The sequence below is a fragment of the Megalobrama amblycephala genome, linkage group LG9 (assembly GCF_018812025.1).
Source record: "Megalobrama amblycephala isolate DHTTF-2021 linkage group LG9, ASM1881202v1, whole genome shotgun sequence".
NCBI lineage: Eukaryota > Metazoa > Chordata > Actinopteri > Cypriniformes > Xenocyprididae > Megalobrama > Megalobrama amblycephala.
The window spans coordinates 20113134-20140480 of record NC_063052.1 but is presented as its reverse complement, the minus strand read 5'-3'; the positions used below and the strand labels follow the sequence as shown (position 1 = coordinate 20140480).

Sequence of the window (27347 nt, the reverse complement as noted above, 5' to 3'; positions counted from 1 at the left end):
AAAAAATAATAATTATAAACCATCCCGAACTACACTCTTATTCTGAAATGTCTGCAGTCTGCACTGTAGCAGGCTGCTCATGAGGGTGATAAATATGCATTCTTACAACCATCTAAAACATGCTACCATATAAACATTGTGTAGTAAACATTGTCATAATTCATCAACATTAGCTTATAAGCAATAGCATGGCATAAATATTCGCTATTCAATAATTGCGCCTGTAGAGCACGCAACAGCGCCGCCTTTCCCGCGGTTAGATCAGCACATTACAATTCAAATGTGTGCATCTTCCACACAGGACAGCAGTCCTGACTGGATATCTTCCCAAATCATCCCTCTCTTTCATTATCGTCTCGTTTTTATTCGTTGACGAAAATTAGAGTAGATTTTAGTCATAGTTTTAGTCATTCAAAACGCATTTTTATTTAGTCATCATCTCGTTTTCGTCCGTGAAAAAATGTCGTTGACGAAAATTATTCGTCAACGAAATTAACACCGTCTCAGACTAAATCTAAAATATCTTAAACTGTGTTCCGAAGATGAACGGAGGTCTTACAGGTTTGGAACAACATGAGGGTGAGTCATTAATGACACAATCTTTAAATTCTGACTATGTAAAAAAGAAGACACAATCAGTATAAATTGTATGAATTTTCAGTTTGAATCTAATGACTTAGTGAGTCTAATGACTCATCCACCCCCGCTCACTCCCCTCACTCCACCAACTCACTGATTTGTGTGTTAAGCAAATGTTAATATGGTAAGTAAAGTGTCATGGCAGTATGTATTTTGATAGGAAATTGCCTGAATGGAGCAGTACAGCAAATCTGTAGGGGTTTGATTTGGCGTGTTGTTCTTTTATTCGCGCGCGTACATGTGTGTGAGTGTGATCAAATTTTAGACTGTGACGCAAATACAGCACACTTCAGCAGCTAATAACGGAAGTTAAATAATAAAACGTAGCCAATTTGAAGTACGCAATTCACCCCACACAACAACAGTGATTACTCCTTTTGTTTTGTGGATTTTCAGTGACATTACCTCAGTTCCAGTAGAAACATGAGTCATTCACTCTTTCAATCATGCCACAATCACAAGAGGCACTTGTAGGGAGCGGAATCATTACTAGGGCCATAACGAGGCAGCATGGGGTCATTTGCATAACTGATTGCACCAGTAATTCCGTTATTTTTGGGTGAGATATGTCTCTGATTGGTGGATATGACCGTAATCAGTCCACCGGTTCTCTCGAGTGCTCTAGTCAAAGAGGTTACAACTCACTCAGGCTTTTGGCTTTTGCTGAAGAGATCTCTAGGTGCGGATGTGATGTTACAGGGAGACACACTCAGGTGTGGTGTTTTGATTAGATGTTCAGAGGGATCAGAAGATTCCAGAACATTCTGTGCTTTAAGAAGATAACCTGGTGATAGCAAAGAATAATGGCTGACTGCTAGCCTGATAAAACGGATTATATATGGAATTTGTAATTATTGGAATTGGCCAAAAACTTTTCTTTTCTTAAGTATAAAGTCTGGAATGTATTGTTCATTATTCTAGTAGAGAACTTTCTACTCAGACATAAAAGGGGCCATCTGACATTGATTAAATATTTAATTTAAAACAGCATAATTTAAAGGGTTAGTACACCGAAAAATGTAAATTCTGTTATTATATCTGTCATCATTTGTATTGCCAATGTGTGAACAGCTTGTAATGAAACTTTAAAAATGAGACATTCCCCGACTTCTTGGGTTGTCTATGAAAGCCTGTAGACTGATTTTTTTGTGAAGGATTTTTAACTTTTTTGCTGGGAAAATCAAAAGGATGTGATTTTTATGTGAGCTCCTGAGAGCCTTTCTTTTGTTCATATGTGAAAGAATGCTTATATAATGTTCAGGCTAATCCTGAAAGAGCTATTACTGTGATGTCAATGTGTCAAAGAAAAGGGATTAAATCAAACAGTCTCACATAGTCAGATCTATGGTCTCAAATATACTTTATAATTACACATCCATCAAATCAGAAATAAGCATTCAATAGCTCCATGCATCACTGTAAACCCTAATGCTGAAAATAATTAATTGGTTTGAGTAGGGCAAACTCAAATTAGACAATTTGTTCAATCAAATTAACTTTTATGAGTATTTTGAACTTTCTTTTTCTTTTGAGTTCACGAAACATTTGAAGTAATCTGAATAGCTTCAAGGTTTTAATTTTTATGAATCTTTTAATTTAGACAAACTTAAATTTACCTGAAACTGGGCTGGGATTTCTATTTCTATTAAAGGTGCCCTAGAACTTTTTTTTTTAAAAGATGTAATATAAGTCTAAGGTGTCCCCTGAATGTGTCTGTGAAGTTTCAGCTCAAAATACTCCATAGATTTTTTTTAATTAATTTTTTTAACTGCCTATTTTGGGGCATAATTAGAAATGAGCCGATTCAGGGTGTGTGGCCCTTTAAATCTCGTACTCCATGCCCCAAGAGCTCCCGCTTGCCTTAAACGATATAAAAAAAGTTCAAACAGCTAATATAACCCTCAAAATGGATCTTTACAAAGTGTTCGTCATGCAGCATGTCTAATCGTGTAAGTACAGTGTTTATTTTGATGTTTACATTGATTCTGAATGAGTTTGAGGCTATGTTCAGTGGCTAACGGCTAATGCTACACTGTTGGAGGGATTTATAAAGAATGAAGTTGTGTTTATGCATTATACAGACTGCAAGTGTTTAAAAATGAAAATAGCGACGGCTCTTGTCTCCGTGAATACAGTAAGAAACGATGGTAACTTTAACCACATTTAACAGTACATTAGCAACATGTTAACGAAACATTTAGAAAGACAATTTACAAATATCACTAAAAATATCATGTTATCATGAAGCATGTCAGTTATTATTGCTCCATCTGCCATTTTTTGCTATTGTCCTTGCTTGCTTACCTAGTCTGTTGATTCAGCTGTGCACATCCAGACGTTAATACTGGCTGCCCTTGTGTAATGCCTTGAACATGGGCTGGCATATGCAAATATTGGGGTCATACATATTAATGATCCCGACTGTTACGTAACAGTCGGTGTTATGTTGAGATTCGCCTGTTCTTCGGAGGTCTTTTAAACTAATGAGATTTATATAAGAAGGAGGAAACAATGGAGTTTGAGACTCACTGTATGTCTTTTCCATGTACTGAACTCTTGTTATTTAACTATGCCGAGGTAAATTCAATTTTTGAATCTAGGGTACCTTTAATGATAAAAGTGTTATATAATGTTTGTGTGTGTGTGTGTGTGTGTGTGTGTGTGTGTGTGCACGTTTTTGTGACATATGAGGACACAAATTTGTATAATGACATGGGTATGATATAGGTATTACAATGAGAGGGTGACTTATGAGGACATTACCCCATGTCTCAATTTTTAAAGGGATTATAAATCATACAGAATGAGTTTTTTTGAGAAAGTAAAAATGTACACAGTTTTCTGTGATGGGTAGGTTTAGGTGTAGGGCGATAGAAAATACAGTTTGTACAGTATAAAAACCATTACGCTCATGGAATGTCCCCATAATTCACAAAAACAAACGTGTGTGTGTGTGTGTGTGTGTGTGTGTGTGTGTGTGTGTGTGTGTGTGTGTGTGTGCGTGCAAGATTAATGTTAAGTGGGAGATTTAGTAGTGTTTAATGTGTTTTTTTTTTGGAGCATGGGCTTAGTTTGAGAACAGGTAATAAATGTTCTATATTGCCGTACACTTTCAGCAATTGCTATGCAATACTAATGTTATCAAAGCATTGTGTTACCAATTAACATTTGCAGGATTAACTATTTATAACTAGCTAAATTTCCACTACTGAAATATTTGTTGAGATTACATGATCATTTTAAATAAATATCTGAATTTATTTACTGAAAAATTTCAAGTTAAGAGCAATTAAAATGTATCAGTACAAAATTGAAAAATGCCAGTTCTGCTTACTTTGAATTTATTAACTTAAAACGTTTGATGTAACTGATGGTGATGTACCTTAATTTTTTGAGTTTTGCCAACTTATTCGGGTTTACAGCGTAGACATATATAACAAATTTTAAGTTATTTATAAAAACACACATGTAAACAAGTAAACCTAGGACATAATTTGAAAGAACATTTGACATACCTCTGACGATTAGTTCTGCAAAGTTTGACACTGCAGCTCCATATGTTGACTGAGTGATGCATCGGTAGAGGTCCTGCTCTGCACGTTGGGCTCCGCCCACCTGAAACCATGCAACCAATCGACGCTCTCCTACTGATGACGTCACTGAGTATGGTGACATCAGAACACCGTTACGCCTCTGAAAAAGAGATAGAGGTACATGATGCAGAATTTATCCTCCATGTGATCTCACTGTCTTGTTAATCTTTATCAAATATATTTACAAAAGCAAAAATACTTATTACATAAAAAATGGATATGCAAAACATTATGATCAGTGAGATACAAGTCATTAACAAATTTATATCAGGTGTCTGCAAATGTTTGGACCACTCTTTTCTTGACTAAAGCAGCATTAAGTTTAAGTATGACACAAAAACATAAAAACAAGCATTTCCACTAGATTCATGCATGACAACAACACTTTTGTGAAAGATTTTCCTCTTTAATATTCATGATTAATAACTCTACATATCTCTCATTTGGTAGTATGGGAAGGCAAATTCAATCCTTCCTTCCTTGGAAAATTCAAGATTTATCAAGTAAAGCTGGAAATATTGTAATTAGTTCTGAATACATGAATGACAGAGCAAAGCCATATATAATAATTGTTATGTAATGAAAGTTTTCATAACAGTTTACAAAAAGGTTTCAGTATCTGCATTAGTTAACATGAACTAACAATTAAAAATTATTTAAAAGCATTTAAGTTAATTAATGTTAATTTCAACATACATAAACTAACGTTAACTAATAGGAGCTAATTGTCAATTATTACCAAAAGTCTCTTTTTACATGCTGTATTTTTTTTTTAAGTAAATATATTTTAATGATTTTAAAGGAGTGATCTACAGAACAGCAGATAGACAATACGTGTATTAGCTATCACAAATTGCTTTATGTAATGCAAAGATTTAGTATTGGTCTTTTTTTTTATTATTATTAAAACATGTTTTTTTTTTTTTGTGGTTAATTAGGTTTAATTTTCAAATAAAATTATTTTTTTGTGTTAGGCTACTTCCATGTTATAGTTCTGACTGGAATGCATAAAATGCCTAAATGCCCCACTCGGAGGTATGAGTTTCAAAGGTGCCATGTTGAAGGCAGTAAAATAACTAAATAAATAAAATAAAATAAAATAAAATAAAAGCAATTATTAGTATTTGGTAAGGCAGGGCAATAATGGCAATAATGATCATTATTATAATGACAATAGTATTTCTTAATGTTCATGGTTTTAAGTGGTTGTCTATCCATGATTTACTTTTTTTTTCTTCTTTTCTTTTCTTTTCTTTTTTCTTTTTTTTTTTTTTTTTTTTTTTGGTGCATAAAGAGCAAAACAAAACTCAAAGCTCTCATAAAGAACTGGCATATATTGATTATGTTTTTAGCTGTAATGATGAACACCATTGATTGCCTCCATTATTTAAACCCAACTAGCATCTCTGAATAGCCCATAATATGAGAGAATAAGGGCAGAGGGTGTCAGATGCATCAAACTAGTGCTGTATTGAGATTGAGATTGTGATGCAGTTCACCCAGAAAGTGAAGGAACACATAGTCCCTTCATACCTTTAAATGCACACACCCTTCCGGTGTTTGGACAAAGCAGTGACTCAAGGAAGTGATCCCAAAATTCAGAGAACATCAAAGAAAGAGCCTGTCATTCAAAAAAATATATTTAAAAAGAAAAAAAAAAAGAGAGAGAGAGAGAGAGAGCATGTTCACCCTTCATCATTTTAGTACTTCAACTCTATTTCAGTTATTTACGTTTATTTCATTTCTCATTTCCACTTAAGTTTATTATGTTTGAGTTTTTCATTGAATATTTATGTTTTATTTTAGCTTTATTTCAATGAATTAAAATCTTTTTTAAAGGGATAGTTCACCCAAAAATGAAAATTTGATGTTTATCTGCTTACCCCCAGGGCATCCAAGATGTAGGTGACTTTTTTTCTTCAGTAGAACACAAATGATGATTTTTAACTGCAACCGCTGCCGTCTGTCAGTCAAATAATAGGAGTGAATGGGAACTTCTACTATAAGAGTAAATAAAACTTGCTTAGACAAATCCAAATTAAACCCTGCGGCTCGTGATGACACTTTGATGTCCTAAGACACAAAACGATAGGTTTGTGTGAGAAACCGAACAGTATTTATATCATTTTTTACCTCTAATACACCACTATGTCCAACTGCGTTCAGCACTCGTTTAGTGAGGTCTGATCGCGCTCTGACAACGGCAGTGATGTCTAACACTCATTGAAGTATATGCGCAAGACATCACTGCCGTTGTCAGAGCGCGATCAGACCTCACTAAACGAGTGCTGAACGCAGTTGGACATAGTGGTGTATTAGAGGTAAAAAATGATATAAATACTGTTCGGTTTCTCACACAAACCGATCGTTTCGTGTCTTAGGACGTCAAAGTGTCTTCACGAGCCACAGGGTTTAATTTGGCAGCGGTTGCAGTTAAAAATCATCATGTGTTCTACTGAAGAAAAAAAGTCAACTACATCTTGGATGCCCTGGGGGTAAGCAGATAAACATCAAATTTTCATTTTTGGGTGAACTATCCCTTTAATAGATTTAGGTTTAGTTAACAAGAAACAACCATTAAAAAAAACAAAGAAAAACAACACAAGCTTGGAAGACTAGGAATATAGTGCATAAGTTATATAGACTGCTTTTATAATATGTTTATGGTGTTTTTTCTTCTTGTTTGCAGCAGAACAGCCCCTGGTCACCATCGGCTTTCATTAGAATGCAAAGACCAGCAGGAACATGCCAAAATATATCCTTTTGTATTCGAAATAAGGATTGGAACAACATGAGGGTGAGTAAATGATGGCAGGATTCACATTTTTGGGAGAACTATTCCTAAATCCCACATAGTTTAAGACCTAACAACACAACATCCTTTGTTGCCTGAAAATGCACTTTCAACAGCCTTAATCTTTCTTGAATTGCTTTGAAGCATTCGTGGTGCTGGCAAAGCAGAAGAGAAAATAAACAGAAGACTGAAATGGCTGACAATTACACAAATGAAGTAAATATCACCATTTTTCGCCTCACCGCACTGTGCCTTACGGCCATACCAGAGCATCAAAATAAATAATACACATCAATTAAACTGGGAAGCAAACCTTCTAATGTCAGAACGTTTTGAACTATTCCCCTCTGCCAGAGAATAAGGAGGCAGAGATTCTGCTAGTGAACAGCGATGTACACAGACAGATGTTTTTTTTTTTACTATTTAAACTGCAGTGCAAACATAGCTAAGAGAGAATCTCAGCCCAATGAGGATTTGCTCAAAGCCAAAACAGAATCAAAACAGAAGCTGCAATTAAAGCATCTGAACTGCCATCGCTTGACGAGAGACCTCAGGTTAAATTAATGAACAGGGAAGATGGGCTGTCACTTCCTGTTTGTTGCTGCCGCGTGGTTTTGAGTTTGGAGTTCCGTCATGTTGATTCTTAATCTTCCGTTTTCTACTTAAAAACATTTTACAACCAATCATTTTCTCTTTCTACAGAGGGTGAACATTTCCCCAATAGAATTCTATATCAAAAACAATCAGAATGCTTTGATATCACCCGTTAGCATCACTAGCGTGGTCCCGGCTACTCTTGTTTACATTCTAACTCTTCTAACAGAAAATGACTGTTTCTCTGTTCTAATGCCAAATATATCGGATGCGTGTCCACCTTTGTGTGCAGGTAAGGACCTGTTCGAGCTGCACACGGTGCAGTTGGAGCTGGAGGCTGTATTACACTTTCAGATATAAGAAAAAAAGGTTACACTTTATTTTGATGGTCCACTTTATACTCTAACGTTGCTTGGTAACTTGGTGACTACATAGGTCCTCCAGGGTTGATTTTCTAAAAGAGTTTGTGGATTTTCACTCAGACCTATTGGTCCACTTTTATAAAGCGTTGATTTGTCTAAGATTTTAATATTCATGTAGATAATACAAATGATGTGTTGGGAATTTAGTTTACAGACTTACTAAATTCATTTGGGATCAAGCAAAACATCACCAGAACAACTCATCGTTTTAAACATACTCTAGATTTAAATATATCACATGGAACCAGTCTTACTGATATAGATATTCTACCACAAAGTGAGGTCACTGATCCAGCCTGGTTTCATTGTTAATACGTAGGTATTAATACGTAACTTTCAAAGACACAAAACATACTTTTTTTTTTTTTTTTTTTTTTTTTTTTTTACGTTTAGAAAGGTGCTAAAACGTACAATATTGACATATTTATAGCGAAAGATGTAAAATATTTACAAATCTTTCATGTCATAAAAATGTATAATTTCCCTTTTATCGTTTTGTAGATAAATGTAAGATCCCTAAACCCCATCCTGAACCTAAACATACCCATTTCATACAGAATGGTAAAAGAATAAAACATAGTGGACAGAAATGTGTAGGAAAATTACAATTTTAGTAAGAATATAGCATTAAAATGAGCCGCTAATCCTACACATTCCCCTAAACGTACCCATAACCTTTTCTTAAAAGTGCCCTAGAATGCTTTTTCACAAGATGTAATATAAGTCTAAGGTGTCCCCCGAATGTGTCTGTGAAGTTTCAGCTCAAAATACCCCAGAGATTATTTTAATTCATTTTTTTTAATTGCCTATTTTGGGACATAATTAAATATGCGGCGATTTAGCGTGCTTCCCCTTTAAATGCTGGTGCTCCCCGCCCCAAGCTCACGACTCTATAATACATTGCATAAACAAAGTTCACACAGCTAATATAACCCTCAAAATGGATCTTTACAAAGTGTTCGTCACGCAGCATACCCGATTATGAAAGTATGGTATTTATTTGGATGTTTACATTTGATTCTGAATGAGTTTGAGGCTGTGCTCCGTGGCTAACGGGCTAAAGCTAACATTAAACTTTGTTGGAGAGATTTATAAAGAATGAAGTTGTGTTTATGAATTATACAGACTGCAAGTGTTTGAAAATGAAAATAACGACGGCTTGTCTCCATGAATACAGTAAGAAACAATGGTAACTTTAACCACATTTAACAGTACATTAGCAACATGCTAACGAAACATTTAGAAAGACAGTTTACAAATATCACTAAAAATATCATGATATCATGGATCATGTCAGTTATTATTGCCCCATCTGCCATTTTTCTGTATTGTCCTTGCTTGCTTACCTGCATAAAGTCTGATGATTCAGCTGTGCAAAGATCCAGACATTAATACTGGCTTGTCTAATGCCTTGAACATGGGCTGGCATATGCAAAATTTGGGGGCGTACATATTAATGATCCCGACTATTGCGTCACAGTCGGTGTTATATTGAGATTTGCCTGTTCTTCGGAGGTCTTTTAAACAAATGAGATTTACATAAGAAGGAGGAAACAATTGTGTTTGAGACTCACTGTACTGTACTGAACTCTTGTTATTCAACTATGCCAAGGTAAAATCAATTTTCAATTCTATGGCACCTTTAAAACTATACTATTATAAATAAAAGAATAACAGACAAACAAGCACAATCACAATTATTTATTTATTGCGAAAATGTTAAAAGTGGTACCAAAAGTAGTTCAAATGATGATGAGTTCCAGTCGCAGTCCTCTCTGGTGGTAATAGTTTTTTATGGGGTACAGAGCAGAATTTAAGTTATTAATCCATGAAAATATGAATCCGACTTCTCTCCGTGATGGCACTTACTCATTTCAAATGTCAACCCACTGAAACACGGCATGTTGCAATCTGTGACGAAGCAGGCGAGAACCAATGAGTGTTCGATATAAGTGCCGCAAACCATGTCGTAAAGGTTCTCGAGGGCACAACGTTTAAATTTGAATCATAACAAGAGGGGGCTTTGATCGTGATGGTCGCACCAGAGAATGAAGATGAAGATCGGATAAAAAGCTGAATTTGGATCTGTCCCTTACAGACATATGGATTCTAAAGATTTGAAGTACAGCAAACAAATAAAATTTATGTGATTTGTGAAATTATGTTGTGCTTTGGTGTATCTTGTCAGTCGCTGCATAGGAGAAAATGCCTTCTGTGAAGCACAGCAAACAAACTAAATATTACAAAATGGTTAAACAATTACAGAAATGTTATTTATTTTGAGGTTTCAAAGTAACATTATGTAAGCCTCCTTTAGATGAGTAAACTCACTTATGAAAACATAAGTAAATATACGTGTGGTAGAACCACACTTTTAAAATGTAAAAATTCATGTATTCTCATGAGATCACATTGACTGATCACTACACTCAAAAAAATTAACTTTCACTCAAACCACCCTTGTTCACATTACTTAAAAAACTCATGTAACTACATGAACGTAATTGAACTGCGTTGTTTCTACTAAAAATGAGTATTGTCAGCTTTACTTAGTGTTTGTTCAGTCAACTTAACATTGCTGTGTGAAACGCACACATTATTGTTGACATAACTAACTGTGCAGTGCATCCGTAGTTCCCAGCATGCTTTGCAAGGGGACTGCATTAGGAGAGTAATTTTAGGGATTAAAGTGTTATTTTATGTGTTTTTCAGTAAAGGGAAAGATGTTAGTTTATGTTAGTGTTTAATGTTGGACATTTAGAGTAGTTTCTGTAATGTTTTTGAATTTTGTGGTTACCATCATGCAGAAGAGTGTCGCCTGTGTTTAGGCTGTGTGCACTCGTATATGCATGCTTATAGGATGAAATTCCTGCTCTCAATTCAATTGAGTTTGTTCAATGAGTTATTTATTGAGTGCATTTTGGGGTAAGGGGCGGCATTCTGATATGTTGTATCCTTTTTATTTAAATGATTATTCAAAAAAAAAAATGTGTTCACCTTACGTAATCAACATAACATTATTAAGTAAACTGCACATATAAATATTATGTAACAGTGACATTCAAATGATTTGTATTTACTCAAAGAAATTTTGTCAGCTTTACTTGAATTTCTTTTGTTCATTCAACTAAATAGTTTTTTGAACAAATTACTCAATATTCTTGCGTGGAACCACTTGACACTTCTTTCACAAGTAAATCCAACAATTCATTTTTTTGAGTGTACCTTATGACGTGCGTACTGCTGATATCTGCCATATTGCTCTGAGTTATTGACCAATTATTCGAAACAAATGAAGACAGATTCACAAATAACAAGTAACAGCGCAGAGTAAGGATGATTTATTCGGTTATTCACAGATAATCTTCCAGTCCATGGCAGCTCTATGTATCTCATTCTCATTTCCATATTTTTAAAATGTTGTGTTGTGTTTGGTTAAGACACATGCATTTGTCATGTCAAATCTTGACATGCTATTTTTGAATCTGCACTGAATCTGAATCTTAAGTTCTACATTTTAGTTAGTAAAGTACATTTGTTAAACAGGCACACTTGCAATAGCTGCAGTGTAAGTGCAAGTTAAATGTGCTTTTGTAAAACTGTAACAGCCTTATTAGGTATCATTTAAATGCATATGCTGGTTGTTAGCGATAACTGATATAAGAAAATATCAGTGTGAAGTGTTTCGCCTGTGGTGAGGATTTTAAGAAGACATTAACTATATTAATTAAAGGTTGGGAGCATGTGAGTCTTATGTGATGTGTGTGTAAATGTGCAAATCACAATGTTTGCAAAAGCAGAATCGAGGAATAATTAATGTGAGGAAATTAAATTTTCACATTATTTTATGTTATTTACCTGTGTTGACCTGTGTGTAATAGAATGTTGTGTGTGAGAAAGAGCTTTTGCACAAGATTCTATTTTACAACATTAAAAGTGAGCTCACAATGCAAAGAAAACAGTGTTGGCCAAATTCTAGCATCCAGATAAGTCAATCCCATAAACAGTGAATAAACAATTCAAGATGGCATATAGAGTTAAAAGAAGTGTTGGTTAAAATTTGCTTATATTTTATGCAATACTTGCATGAATAGATTTAAAACTGTTAAATCACCAGTACACATGCTTTGTATTTTTCATATCATGGGGTTCCATCATAATTAGGATGTGGCCTTAGAAGGAAGCTGCCTATATAGAAAGTGTATGCAGTAGCAAAGAGGTTTACTAGCTTCAGCTCACAAGGAACAGAGCTAGTGTCAGCCTCTGTTTTGAAACAAATTTTCCAATTGGATTTGCATATAAAAGAAACAGTGCTTTGGAAAGAAATGGAGAAAAAAAAAATGGAAAAACAACAACAAAAAAGTCCTCGTAACTAAAGCCTTGGGACTCGAAACTCAAAATGCAAAAAGGCCCCCAGCAAATTCAGTCACCCAAAAAGTGTTTCTGATGTGTAATCACTGAGAACTATATAAATAGAGGATCCAGTCAATGATGGAGCAAGAACTCAGTTTTAGTTCAAGCCCACTTTGACCACCTGGAGAGAGAGAGATTATACACTGGGACAAAGAAAATGGACTTTGTCACTACATGACTGCATGCATTATGTTGTCTGATTTATAGTTCATACATTTTTAGCAAGTAAAATGTCTTTTATATAAATGTAAATCATCCCCCTTCAGGTCGTGGTACATGTTTTTTTTTTTTTTTTTTCCTGTGAAATACAAACATAAGAATAATTTACATTGTAATATTTAAAAATTATTACTTAGGTTTACTTGATATCCCTTAAATGCATGACTGTTTCGCCAATCATTCTTACATATTCGGGTCTTTATCGACCCGGATCTATATCTAACACGGAAGGATCTCTACCTGAAATCATATTTTGTTACCTTTTGGAGCTTGAAAGGGCTCAGTTTGAGCAGATGTTTTATGCCATCATCACTGTCCTTGTCAGAGCTCATTTTAAATTCAGCAAATAATGGGCTAGATTTGTGTTTGAGGTTACAAATATGAGCCCATTCAAGATCTCAAACATATTCTCAGAACTACAGGATTCTACATAAAATAGCTGATTAGAGAATGTGGAAGTTGAAATAAAATATTCAGTGGTTGAAAATTGCGAAAAAGTTTTATTATGCATGTGAATGCAAATCTGAACAAATTATAAAGAAAACAAAATGCTTGCCGGCTCTGGGAGAGAGTGAGACAGAGAAACATATTAAGTATCATATCTACATGATTTAAAATATTTAGATAGACTTGTCAAATAGTAGAAAATGTGTAAGATTTTTTATCTCAGTTGATTTTACTCTTGTCAAGCTCTGATTTCTGAGAGACATGCAGATACGGCAAATTTGATTTGATTTGCAGCCGTACAGCACTCATTCCATAGAGATTACACTCACTTGTGTATATTGTACAAGGTTTAAAACATTTAAATAGACATATCAAGTAGTAGAAAATAAGTATTATGTATTAGGCCTATTTTAATTTTACTCCTGACAGGCTCTAATTTCTGAGAGATGTGCAGAGATGGCAATGCAGTGATTGATTTGCAATCATTGTGCTCATTTCATTAGTGTTTATGTGCATTTACTCATTACTGTGTACTGATTTTAGAGGTTTATTTAGCTATAATATCATGCTACCCCCTGGCTCACCTGTTATCCAGAAAATAAGAGAAGGGTCTGATGAATACTTTTCCTATAATATTTGTTAAAATCCATTATTCATTTTGAAGCCAATTCTCCATGGCTTTCAGAATACGGTATTCGGCTTCTGGCACATCCCTACCAAACAGTATTTGTTTGATCTTATAATAACTGAATAAATGTATTAATAGTTTGAACACATCAAATTATACACTATATAATGAGTCATGGACATTTGCTTGCTTGTTTAAATGTTACTTTCTGTAATGCTATAACAAAGCAAATATGATATTATGGTAATCAAATTTAAATCTTATTAATTAAAAAAGGTTTTTAGCAATTGAAAAGATTATGACAAAGTTGTGATAAAGTTCTGCAATTTTAATTGCTGGATACAGCCATAGCCATCATCACTATGCTTGTGTGTGTGTGTGTGTGTGTGTGTGTGTGTGTGTGTGTGTGTGTGTGTGTGTGTGTGTGTGTGTGTGTGTGTGTGTGTGTGTGTGTGTGTGTGTGTGTGTGACCGGCCACCGGTCCCCACAATGTAAATTAATTATTACAAATACTAAATGGTGGTTTTGTGAGAAAATAAAGGTATGCACAGGTTCCTGTGATGGTTAGGTTTAGGGTTAGGGGTAGGGTAGGGGGATAAGTACGGTTTGTACAGTATAAAATGCATTGCGGCCTATGGAAAGTCCCCACAATTCACAAAAACCTAACGTGTGTGTGTGCGTGCGTGTGTGTGTGTGTGTGCGTGTGCGTGCGCACGTGTGTGTGTGTGTGTGCGGCTGGGGGCAATGCAGACAATTAATGTGCTTATAATGGCCTACTTTTCATGCTGTGTTCACTTTATGTTAGATAATGGTTTATCTCGCATATCTAATAGTACTCACTCAAAAGAATATGAAACTCTAACAACAATTGCTTTATTCATTGAAAAGGCTATTCATACTGTTTTATATAACTACGAAGAAATGCTTTAGGTGTAAACTTTTGGGGAAAAAATGGAAAAATTACACTGTGTACCTTTAATAAACAAGTAGTGTCAAACACTGCTTCTGGACATGGGCAGAATTTCCAGAGTGGATTTTCAATTTGCTGTAGCTTGCTTTAATACTGGACTGTTCTAACACAACCAAGTTCAAACTTGTGTGACCTTTCCAGAGTAATGGACTCATACTGAACCTCTCAACAACATAAATAAGACAGTGAAATGATTATAAAACACATGGCCTGGGGTGAGACCTCTGCTCTAATACCAAACATAAAAACTGAAAGAGCGAACAGATCCATCATATAGAGCTTTTGCTGGGGATCGGCCTGATAGGGGGCATTCACACTGGATTCATTCTTGTGTTCAGAAACAGGTAGAAGCGCATTACAATGGAACACAATCCCACAGTTTTAGAAAACCATTTTACAGTTTTTTTTTTTTTGTTTTTTTTAAATCTTATACACAGTTCTTGAAATTATGGCTTCATTTCTCAAAACTCTACACACAAAAACACAAAACAAACACACAAGCCACACAAAAGCAAACACTTCATACAAAACTATTTCAACTCTTCTAAAAATTGTATTTTTGCATAGTAACTCTACACACAAACATAAAATGATTAGCCATACACACACCAAACTACACAGATGTGAATAATGTATAACACTACTATCTTGTGTTGTGTCTTGTGCTTGTTCATAGTGCAGTGGAGTGCACAGGAGTTGGTCATAGCACTCACACATACATGTGCACAAATACACCGTATACAGTATGTATGCACAACTGATGAATTAAACACAGTTATGGAACTGAACTGAATCAATACTGAACTGACTTGAGCTGAAGAATGACATTATTGGCTTGTTAGAGCTGTTTTACAGCAGAATCTGAAATAGCAAACTGAGTTTAAAGCATATAATGTGCTTGTAGTTTTGCAGACTTGGTCTAAAGATTAGGTATATGAGTGAATGGTTTCATTGAGTGGGCCTCAAGTACCACTTATAGTGTCTAAGGAATTATTATTATATTTTTTTTTTTACTTTTTCTAACTTGACATGCTGTCAAAATTGCCGCACATTGTGTGTGAGACAGCAGTGAGGTGAGTCATAGGAAAGACACAATACAGTGACTGAATATACTACAAGTGTGCATGTATGGATTTTTTTTTTTTTTTTTTTTCTTTTTGGAGAAAAAAAAAAAAACAGAACACAAAAAATGTCTATTAAAAGGTGCCACGCTGAAGGCTCAAGATTTAGTTGGTTAGCATGGTGGCTGTTAAAAATGTGAAGTTAAATTTCTGTGCTTTTGGAATCACAACTCACTTTGCTCACTAATGGTTTTGAACTGTGCAACTTTTGTGGTGCCGCCAGCCAGTAATCATAGCCATGACATCACTTTCCTGTTGCTGTAAAGAGATTATGTGGCATTTGTGGCTAAGGTTATTGCCTCAAAATATTCTGTGGTCCAGAAGCAAAGATGGAAGATTTCAAATTGCTTCTGGGGGGGCGGGGTCTGCACCAGACATTGAGATTTATGAGAATGTTAATGGGTATCTCCACATATTATAGTCCTATTAGTTTTACCATAAATCATAAACTGGATGTGAAAAGGGAATACTAGATAAAATTCCTCAAGAAATTCTGTGTGGTAAGCTGTAAGTGAATTATCAGTGACATAATTTAAGGTACAATTACCAATTAGAGATATACATAATACAGTTTATATACATTTCATGTTATTATAAAATGTTCTTATGGAAGCTTTTTTTTCACCACTGAATAAATTTTTTTTTAAAAAAAGGTTAATGGTGACTTTTTATCTCACAAATCAGACTTTTTCTCGCAATTGCAAAAATCTCACAATTCTGACTTCAGAATTTAATCATATAAACTCACAATTGACCCTTCGCCATGAGTTTGATTGACAGGCGACCTAACCAATCATAATGCCGAATCTGCTATTTTGTCCGACAAAGCAGTCAGGGGAGTTGGCAGATTGACGTAGGTGGACTTGAACTTGAAAAATGGTGTGTACTGATGTCTTTCCGCGATTGAAACAACATTCCTTCTGATGTTCATTCATGTTTATTTGATGCTATAAATTAACTAGTAGGAAGAGATGATCGGTTCACGAGCCGCTTGAACTTGAAATTTGAGACTTTGTTTCATATCAAAAGTAACCTGCTCTGTCTTGTTGTCAGTGTCCTCTTTGCTCCGCAATGTATTTTTTCCTGCGTGAGAACATGATGTGTGGTGAGAGATCATCATGGCTTGTCGGACATAGCAACAGTAACTAAAGGGGGCGGGTCTTTGCGAACTGTCAATTGCAAGTTATAAAAACAGAATTGTGATGTCAGTCAAAAATGTCAGTATTCTTCATAATTGGACTTTATAATTCACAATTGCGAGTTTATATCTAAGAATATATATCTCGCAATTCTGAGAAAAAAATGAATTGTGAGAAAATAGTCCGAATTTTGACATATAAACTGAGAGTCAGAAAAAAAAAAAACAGTCAGAATGTGAGTTTATATCTTGCAATTCTGACTTTATTTCTTGCAAATGTGAGCATATATCCTGCAATTCTGACATTATAACTCGCTATTGTGAGTTTATATCTTGCAATTGTGAGAAAAAAGTCAGAATTGCAAGATGTAAACTCGCAATTGTGAGGAAAAAATGTGAGAATTGTGAGTATAAGTGAGTCGCAATTATCTTTTATTTTTTATTCCGTTGAGGAAACAAGCTTCCATATGTTCCATTACATTTTGAAAGGAAAATTAATATTTCTCCCCTGATACATTTTCCTAGATGTGTTTGTTACTTTTGTGACTGCAATAAAATAATAAAGCTATATTGGTGATAATGATGATCTTTATCACAAAAAGAAAAGGTGTTTTGCCTAATATAAATTATAATTTAATTTATAATCTAATATATTATTCAGTGTTCTTCACAACCACATTTATCTTGTATCAAGGATTAATAGATATTTTATTAAAAGAAATGTGCATTTTAGCAATTTTGGATAAAATAATCCATAATAAAAAAGTGCCAAAATATACAGACAATCCAAGGTATACTGCCTAAAAATGTCATCTTATGCAGTTTTCTTCCCAACCACACTTACCTTGTTTTAAAGATGTTTAGATATTTTATTAAAACAAGGCTAAATATTTTTTGTAAAATATTTTACTTGATTCACCTTTATTCAAGTATGACTTTTGTATATTTTTATAACACTGCGCATAATGTAGAGATAAATTACATTTAATAATAAAATAATTCCATCTATCCTCTACACATCAAATAGGCCAGGAAGTGCAATTGCCTCTGCTTAATTAAAAAGGAAGTGCACTGAATTTTAATGAGCTTTTTTCTTCTTCTTTTTCTGAAGGTCACATGTTTCCGACTTCCAGCAGTTTAACATCCCAAATATAGTTTTTTTCTAAGCTTGCTGCTTCATTAAGCAATAGCAGCTTATTAAAATTCAAATTCCCTCACACACACTAACCTCCATCAGGAAGGGATCAGTCTTAGCAGACCGTCCGGTTGCCACACACTGAAATGTGGCGTTCTGCCCTGCGTTCACCTCCACATCCCCGAGTCTGGAGAAATGAGGCACTTTATCTGTGGAAAAGGAGAAGTAACAATTATTACTATATTAAGCAAATTAAAACTGTAATCAAGTTAATTGCATGACATACTGATTCATTAATCAAATGAATCACAATTAATGACATTTGAATATTTGTGTCACAGTCACATTCAGTTTGTTTTGGTTTTCATGGACTTTCCCTTTGTTGTCGTTAATCACATGTGGTCCTTTGTTCTAGTTTCCTGCCACTCATCAGTCACAATGGACACTAACAGTCATCATCACAGCTGTTCATATTTTAGTTAATCATCACTGTGTATTTATTTAGGTTTCTGCCTGTGTTATGTTTAGTTGTCCGGTATTGTTCGTGTCTTATGTTACAGGCTGTTGGCTGTTGGTTACTTGCATGTTGGCTATCAGTTTGGATTGTTCTAATAGACCCTTTCATTATCATCATCGTCATCGTCATCATCTTCCTCTTCTTTGGGACCTTTTGCTGGAAAAATATATATATATAATTCAAAGATGTTACTTTATTACTTGTTAAATATTTAATATTATACTAACTAGTAAATACAATTGTATTGTCATCTTGTAAAAATCATAAAAATCATTTTAAGGTAATGTGATATTCTTCACCATGTAAATACCATGGGAAATGAATATAGTCGTTATTCTTTCACATTGGTTCGTTTCCTGTTACCTAGTTATCAGTTCTGTTTTTTCATTGGTTGTTTATGTCATGTGATTACCCGTTGTTTTTTATTTAAGCCCCCATGTTTGCCATGGTCCTTGTTGTGTGTTGTAGTACGTATGCTGTTCCATGTTCCAAGTTCCAGGGGCCTCATTTATAAAACTTTCCATAGATTTCATCCTAAAAGTGTACGTACGTACAAAAGCTAGATTCTGCCTACACACAAAAGTTTTCAGATTTATAAACCATGCGTATGCCAGAACCTGTGCAAAAAAAATCTCTTTATAAACTCCAGTCAGCGGAAGATCCAGTCTCCACCCTGTCTCCTCCCCAAAATCACCATATATGGAGCTTACAATGCCTAATTTTACTATGCATAACCTCATCTGCATATCATTTCCATGCATATTCCTATCCATGTGACACCAAGGTAACACCGTCAAAGGTACAAGACATTGGAAAATATTAGATACAGATTTTAAAAAGCCATTTGTGCCATACACATTACATTGATAAAAATCATCCAATATCTTTATGTTTTAGAATAAATATATCAAAATATCCATAAAAACAAAATTGTATAAAATACTTCTCAGATAAAGTTTTTTAGAATAGAATTGATTCATTCATTTCCACTGGCCAAATAGTATTTTAATTGATTTAAACAATTCAAATCAAATTTATGCAGTTTTGCTGAACATATGTATATGACATATCTTTTAGGATGTTTATATACTATTTTTAGTGGAAACAGATAGATCTACTTATTTATTGAAGTGTAAATACAATTGTCTGTCTCGGCGAGTCACTGACAAAGTATTTTAAAAAGGAAACGTGCAAATCTTACCGTTTTCTTCAAGTTCTATCCTTCAAATACAGTGGGTTTTTTTTAAATTGTTTGAAGATGCCTTCATGTCTGCCATAATATTGAAGTAATGTGCATCACTGATCATCATTCTCGCTAAAAATATTTTGTCATAACATGAGATCTGCAGTTTAGTTTAAGAGGTATTATTGTGTCCCTAGTCATTAAAACAGTGTGTCACAGGAAAAGTGATCAAAAGTAGCACATCCACTATCTAAATTCATATAATTTTTGTTTAACTTCTGCACAATGACTTTATGTAATTGCAGTGCTTATCAACATTAATGAAAGTGGAATGTTAATGTAAATGTGTATATCAAAACTGAGATTAAAATCGTTCTGTTTACTTCATTACTTTTCTCACTCTAGTAAAAGAGTTTGTACACATGGTCTAGAGTTTCCGAACAGTACGCACATGTTTACGGCAAGTTTATTTTTTATAAATCCTGATATGTGCGTGGAAAATTCTGTATACATATTTCTATGCCCATTTTGTGCGTACGCAATGGTTATAAATGTGGCCCCAGGTCATTGTTTATAGCCAGGTCCAGCTCAAGTTTCATGTTTTGTTTTGTTTCATGTCTTGGATGAAGTTTATGTTTATGTTTCGAGACCTTCACAATAAACTGCTCTTGGGTTCTTTACACCATCATTCTCCTTCCATTGGATATAAGGCTACTTCCTGTCCTGTCCTGATTGGTTAATAGCTGTGTTTTATTCACGGTAAAACACGGCTATGACCGCTTCACCCAACAGTTCTGTGTATCACTACACAACACCCTTAGCAACATAAACTGTATGTTCTCAGTTGATATTGTTCAAGCTTACTGTGTTATGTAGAAGAGTATTGTGAGAAAGAGATTGATTGAGGGAGTTTATTACCTGCATTCAGATTTAGCATTTTCCTTCAGGTCAGTCCTATGTTCATATTAAAAAATCTGTTTAAATATCCAATTTATTATCCTGTCCTTTTAACAGTTAAGGGGTTTTCCCATGACTGACAGCGCTAGTCAAAGTTTGTCAGTTGCGTCTTGTTCCGTGTTCATAACAATTCAGTCTTTTCAATGTAAAAGTCTTCGCTACTGACTGACACACTCATAAAGACAGTCTTTGCTGCCATCTAATGGCGTAATAATGTAACTTCTGTTGCTGTTTACGGTCAGGGACTATTTTTCCGGCGGAAGGAAGGCTTTTAGTGAAACTTTACTTCATGAAAGTTGCACTGATACATATTTTTGGCTTTAATATTTGTATTGTGTGGTAACCATTTTATAAAAGCAATAAGGTACTCGAGGCTAGTGCTGTATCGTGAATAAGTCACGGCTGAACGCCCTTCAGCCGTGACTTATTCACGATACAGCACAGCCTTGAGTACATTATTGCCTACTTATTGTAGTTGTATAATTCGTTATTAACTATTAATTCATTTTCAGTTTTTAATTCATTATATGGTAATATTGAGAATTATGAAACCGTTGAGGTTTTGTTCAATTTAAAACAATTTGGTGTAGTAACAAGCCAAATTACTATCATCACTGTATTATTTATGAGCATAACAGGCAGTGCATATAATTTCTATTCATATTAATTTAATGATCATTTTTGTATGTGTTTGAGTTTTTTTTTTTTTTTTTTTCAATATTCCCTGTAGTATTTGTTCTTTTCTTACTTCTTATATTTTTTTAGCCCTCACCTTTTTCCAATAAAGTGCAAAATAAAAATGATTTATACCATTTCCCTAGTTGTTATGCAGTCCATTCATATCACTTATCTCTGAGCGTCATGTTTTGTCTTTATGCCCACGGAATGCCTCATTTGTTCTTATCTGCCTGTGCTTGTCAGCTCAGTATCAAATCATTACACGCTCTCGATATCAAGAGCACCGGTGCCATAACATGTCTGCACTTCACTTATTCCCGACACTTTGCTGAAAATACAAGCACTGCCAGATTTATTTTCTGTTAGAGTGAATCTGAATGAATGCAACGTGACCAATGCAAAACAAAATAGCAATCCGGAAAGGAGGTAGACGTTCAATTCCTATAAGCCTTCTATATTTTTCAGAGCATCATAATGAAAAGTCTCTAAGTGCTGAATGCTCAAAACATCTAAAGTAAATTCTATAGCTTTTACCTAAAGACCGGTTCTTGAAAAGCACTTTGTTCGCTTCCACACAATACATCTCTTCAGTGGCCTTCCAGCTCTCATCTATAATTGCATCAGTCTACCACGTCACTAATAAGTAAAGTTTAATGATGGCTTTCTTATGGCAGCGATTTAAAAAAGCCAGATGTAAATGGATACAATGAAATCTCAGTTTGTTCTGCCTGAGTGAGCTGAGGCCAGAGCTGTATGATGTTTTATTGACTGTTTAATAGGTAACTTATAATTTGAATTAAGATGTTGGTCGTTTAACTGCCATTTTTGTTGTTGTAATACCATGTGAGTGTATTGGTTGCACTGAAACATTCCCTGTTATTGAATATAAGAGTAAAATAACATTGATTTTAAGGATGAGTATTAAGTCTAGTGACAAACATACATGATGGCAGCAATTTTCAGAGGAGAGTAAATCTTTGTTCCTCTACTTGTGAGTGCTTGTGCGCTGCTGACAAACAGAACTTCAAGCTCCAATATAGCAAAAAAGTGCCATTATGTAAACAATGTGCTGACTATCGATGGGTCTGATGGTCCAATTTGAACTGAAATCACAAAAAAATATTGCAAACCATAACAATGTACCCAACAAAATGTTTTATTATTGTAGATAATATTTTGGAAAAATTGAGAGGACACTTACAATAATGTTCAAAGTGCCCACCACAGAATAAAATATCATATGATTCTAGTCACACGGTGTTGTGATAAAGCTGTTTTAGTTGCATGGGGTTGTTCAGTTGGTTGGTTTTTTAAATGAGAGAAGCAAATAAGTACTATCCTATCCAATAAAGGTACAGTCAAACCAAAATTTATTCAGACACCTTGAACATTTCATTCATTATTACAGTTTATTAAAAAAAAATGGTAATAAAATATGACAAGATCTCAGAGTTAAACTGTGTCAGAAAAAAAACAAACAATCTTAATTATGTTAGATAACACTTAAAGGTACAATATGTAATAATTTTGTCCGCTAGAGGTCGCTAGAAGCCTATTCAAAACAAAGGCGTAGCTTGATGATGCCAAGTTTTAGAGCGGAATCTTGGGACATGTGGTCTCCATCTCAACTGACGGTGCAAAAGAATAGGGATTGGAGTTGGGAAGAAACCATGTTCATGGAAGCAATTATTAACGTTACTGTAGTGTGAAGCAGAGCAGGACCGAGTGTTGTGGGAGCTCAACGAGGCCGCTTGAACGATTGCGCAACACACGCCTCATGAGCAGCATATCTTTTATTATGACACAGTCGCCGGCGCAGCTTCTGCTTTTTCGGTCATGAGTATGAGGTAACGAAGCTCTGTTTATCATATTAGATACATTTGAGCATGTTGAAAATGATGTTATAAGGTTTCTCTGTGCGTTCGCTTGGCGGCTGCTGTGAGACACTTGTTGCACACTGCAGTACGATAGATCGATTTTAAAATATCATATTAAATACTGGATTGCTTATGTTGATAAATGGCATGCAATTAATTTTAAAACGTATTGTATCATGGAGAAAATTATGTATTACTGTTAATACAAATAAAGCTGCATCTGATTATGTTATGTTAGCTACTTGACAAAATAGTGTTTTTCTCTGAGGCATGGTAAAGCATGGCACTCAAAAAAAAAAAAAAAAAAATCAAGAAAATTGACTTGTGTTGAGCTATATAACAACAATTCGTTTTCTGTCTATAAATTTATCAAAACAGTTGTTCCCTTGTCTATTAAAATGTGTAATATTTTAAAGCGTCTTTGGTTTGGTCCATGGTTTCTACAAAATAATACCGGAAACCGAGGCAGATACGTTAACGCGGGTATGACGCAATTGACAGGCGACTCCTCACACGTCCCGGAGCCTGGTTAAAATTGCAATTTTCTCATGACTTACAAATAGTTGTAAACATTTGGGATATTGTAAGTACTCAAGTGAACAAAATATATAACACTGGCCTAGTGGTTTTTGGATATTTTACTGCAAAAATATTACATATTGCACCTTTAAGCAAAACATGGTCAGGTCAAAGTGTCTGAATAATTTTTGGTCCCAAATTTTTATCAATTTTACTGGTAGTCCACTGTATGAAGAATTTTTGGGTATAATATGTCACAGTTTACTTTATTTTGCTATCCTCACTTACATAAATTAACTATAGTGTCCTGCACCAACTAGTAAAAAATTATATCTAATGTCTGAATAATTTTTGGTTTGACTGTATATAAAAAAGGCCAAAATATAAATTACTTAAAAAATTTAAAAAAAAAAAGACCATTTCAATCAAACTGAAACATATTTGTAACATATTTTTGTTTTTTCCGTAATGGATAGAAATGCTTTTTCTGAAGAAAACTGTAGAGAAAGTTAACAGTAACTGGCAGACTGATAGCATGATAACACCCTCTCTGAGAAGTTACATCACTAAATGTCATCACTAAACATAAAGTCTCTGACAGCTATCAAAGCAGTGTTATCATAAAAAAAAATTTAATGACAATGTTGACCATTCTTACTGTTGTTTCCATCATCTCTTGACATGATCAAGGCAAAACTTTTAAAATCATGGCTCAAGACATTTTTTTACATTGTATTTGACCTCAGTCCTTCTGTTTTTGAATATAAGAACACCTCCTATGTAAAAGATCTTCGAAGAAACAACTGGTGTCTTGTTAACATGAACCTGAACTTTTCCTTGAGGCTGATTAGTTGTTCAGACATTCGGACAACCCTCCGTCTAGTCGATTTAGAAAATATCCGTAAAGCAAACAAGGAAAATGTAGGACAGACAAGCCTGTCTGCTCTGGTTGTGACTCCAGAGGCATAATTTCGCTCTACTTCTGGAACCGTGTGGTATCTGAGCAAAAACCTCACAGCACTGCCTTTGGCAAGAGCACAGGATTCTGGGTAAACACAATGGCCTGTTTTTGTCACAATGTCTCCATAGTTTACAGACATCCTAAATCTGGCCACTGATCAGTGAATCTAAAACTGCTTAATGGAATCCTCCCATAATCCATATTCCTTCTCTTTGTATTTCTGTTTGCCAGATTCGTAGAAATATAGCTTTGTATTCGTGTTGGTTCCATGTGTTTAAAAAAAAAAAAACCCAGCAACAACAAAAACCAGTTACAACAGTTTTATACAACAAAATATACAACAAAGATAAACAAAACAAAATATACAACAAAAATAACAATCATCAATGGAGAAAACATATATACACACACACTATTATACATCACCATACTTCCCCAGTTATCAGAGTACATCAGTTGTTGTTTTTGTTTTTTATCATTACAGGTTTTCTGAAACGTTATGTTCAAATATACAAATGGTGCACTCTAATCTAATTAAATATTCACTAATTTGCATAGATTTTCAGAACATAAATCTGAAGATTGGATTAAGCCAAGTTCAATTATTTATTTATTTATTTTATTTTTTTCATTTAGTTGACATATTAGCGATGAAGGTTTTTACAGGAAGGATTTTGGATACCTCTTACATAAATCAGAAAATAATGTCAACAGTCAGCAAATTTTGCCAATTTCTTGTATTTGTATAAGACCTGCTGACATTTGCACAAAGTCATGGGGGTCTACAGTGAACTTCTCTGTAATGCAATTTCTCTTTTTTAATACTTTGTCTTTACTTTTATCCTTACATGTCAACAAAATGGTATTTGATTTAATAGCAAGTAATTTAATATTAATAATAGATTTGGAAGTAATATATTACTATATTTGTTATTTACATATAATAATAAATATTAACAAAGGCTTATGGAAAACAAGAATAAGCCAGTCCATTCTAAAGTTCCTTCAAGTCATGCTATAAATGCTGGTGTCACGTTTGTTTTGGGTTTTTGTTCATGCTTAGTTTTTTATGTCTGTTATTTTGTTCTTCCCATGTTTTATGCTTCCCTAGTCTTGTGTCATGTTCTAATTGGTTTAGTCTGGTCATGTGTCATGTTCTCTGATTGGTTCATTAAATTGATTGTGCACAGGTGTCCCTTGTCTGCTCATTAGTCTCTCTGTATAAATAGCCCTCATGTTTCATTGTTCTTGGGTCTAGCTTTGTTCTATGTAACCTGCTGTTGGTGAGTGTTATGTTGTCAAGTCATGCTTAGTCAAGTTTCTGGATTATTGTAAATAAAACTGCACTTGGGATCTCACTCGAAATTTGTTACAGATGGTAGTGATGGGCAGATCGAGGCTTCGTGAAACACTGAAACAGTTGAAGCAAATGTGCCGTAATGATTCGAGGCTTCGAAACAATCTGACACCCGTCTCCATGGTGACCCCTAGTGGTCAGAACAGTGGAAATGCAACAACTCAGGCCAAACATGCATTAAAAATACACTTTAACAAATGTATTGCAAACGTTTTATTGAAAGTAAAATCAATCAAATAGAATTAACTAATCATCTAATAAGATTAAATATAGAGTGTCTGTATAATATGTGTTCTTTTATCAATTTTAAAGGCTTGTTTCTTTGTTCCATGGCTCAAGCTAAACAGGCCAATAAGAGATTAATAACTACCATTATTAATTTTAATTATTCTAATGTATAATTAAAACATCTACAAATGTATAAAACTGATCGGAGATCAGGTAAAGCCCTAGACACTTGTTCAATAGTTCTCAGGGAATCTGCATGATTCATGGGCTCACTTTATCATCGCCCTCTATCGGTGAACCATTGAAATTTCGAACTGTTTCGAAACAGTGATGACGTAACAAAGTCTCGTTTACTAAAATCACGTGACTTTAGCAGTTTGATACACGCTCCGAATCACTGATTCGAAACAAAAGATTCATGAAGCCTCGGAGCTTCATGAAGCAGTGTTTCGAAATCGGCCATCACTAACAGATGGCCACACGCTTTAAGCCCAATTTTTAGCCTGATTTGCACCCCCCAATGACTGGGTGGTGTGGCCCGATTCAAGGCTTGTCGCAACTGACTTTTTGTCCAAAAAATCCCCAATTTTGTGGTGTCATTACAATTATTTTACAGCATACAATTATGATTCGGAGTGATCCTAAATAGCCAATGAGAGCGAGCAAGCTTCACCAACCAGATGTTGGGAAAGAAGATCGATTTGTACAACTATGGCAACAATACGAGTGTCTTTACAATGTGTCATGTAGGGTCTGCACAGCTTCAAAGATGAGCAGGTCCCGCCATAATCTGTATTTAAGCCTCAATTCAGGGAACTTTGGTTTGTAAATCTCACATTGGCTCCGGCCTGGCGGACACTAATGAATCACGAGACCCTTTTTATGACTATTTCGATAGATTCCTGAACATTCCCTTCGCGACTTCAAAGAGGATGCGGCCACCTCGGATCGGGTTAC

General features: G+C 34.7%; 1 protein-coding gene across 10 annotated transcripts in view; it reads right to left on the bottom strand.

The window, feature by feature from the left end:
* Positions 1 to 27347, bottom strand: part of ptprua (protein tyrosine phosphatase receptor type Ua) — a 322168-nt gene that overhangs the window by 120855 nt on the left and 173966 nt on the right. For all 10 annotated transcript variants that reach the window (XM_048202043.1, XM_048202042.1, XM_048202034.1 and 7 more), the window contains exons 5-6: positions 18207 to 18322; positions 4155 to 4332 (exon numbers count right to left, since the gene is read on the bottom strand). In XM_048202043.1, the coding sequence (XP_048058000.1) occupies positions 4155 to 4332; positions 18207 to 18322 (294 nt within the window). The remainder of the gene's footprint in view (positions 1 to 4154; positions 4333 to 18206; positions 18323 to 27347) is intronic.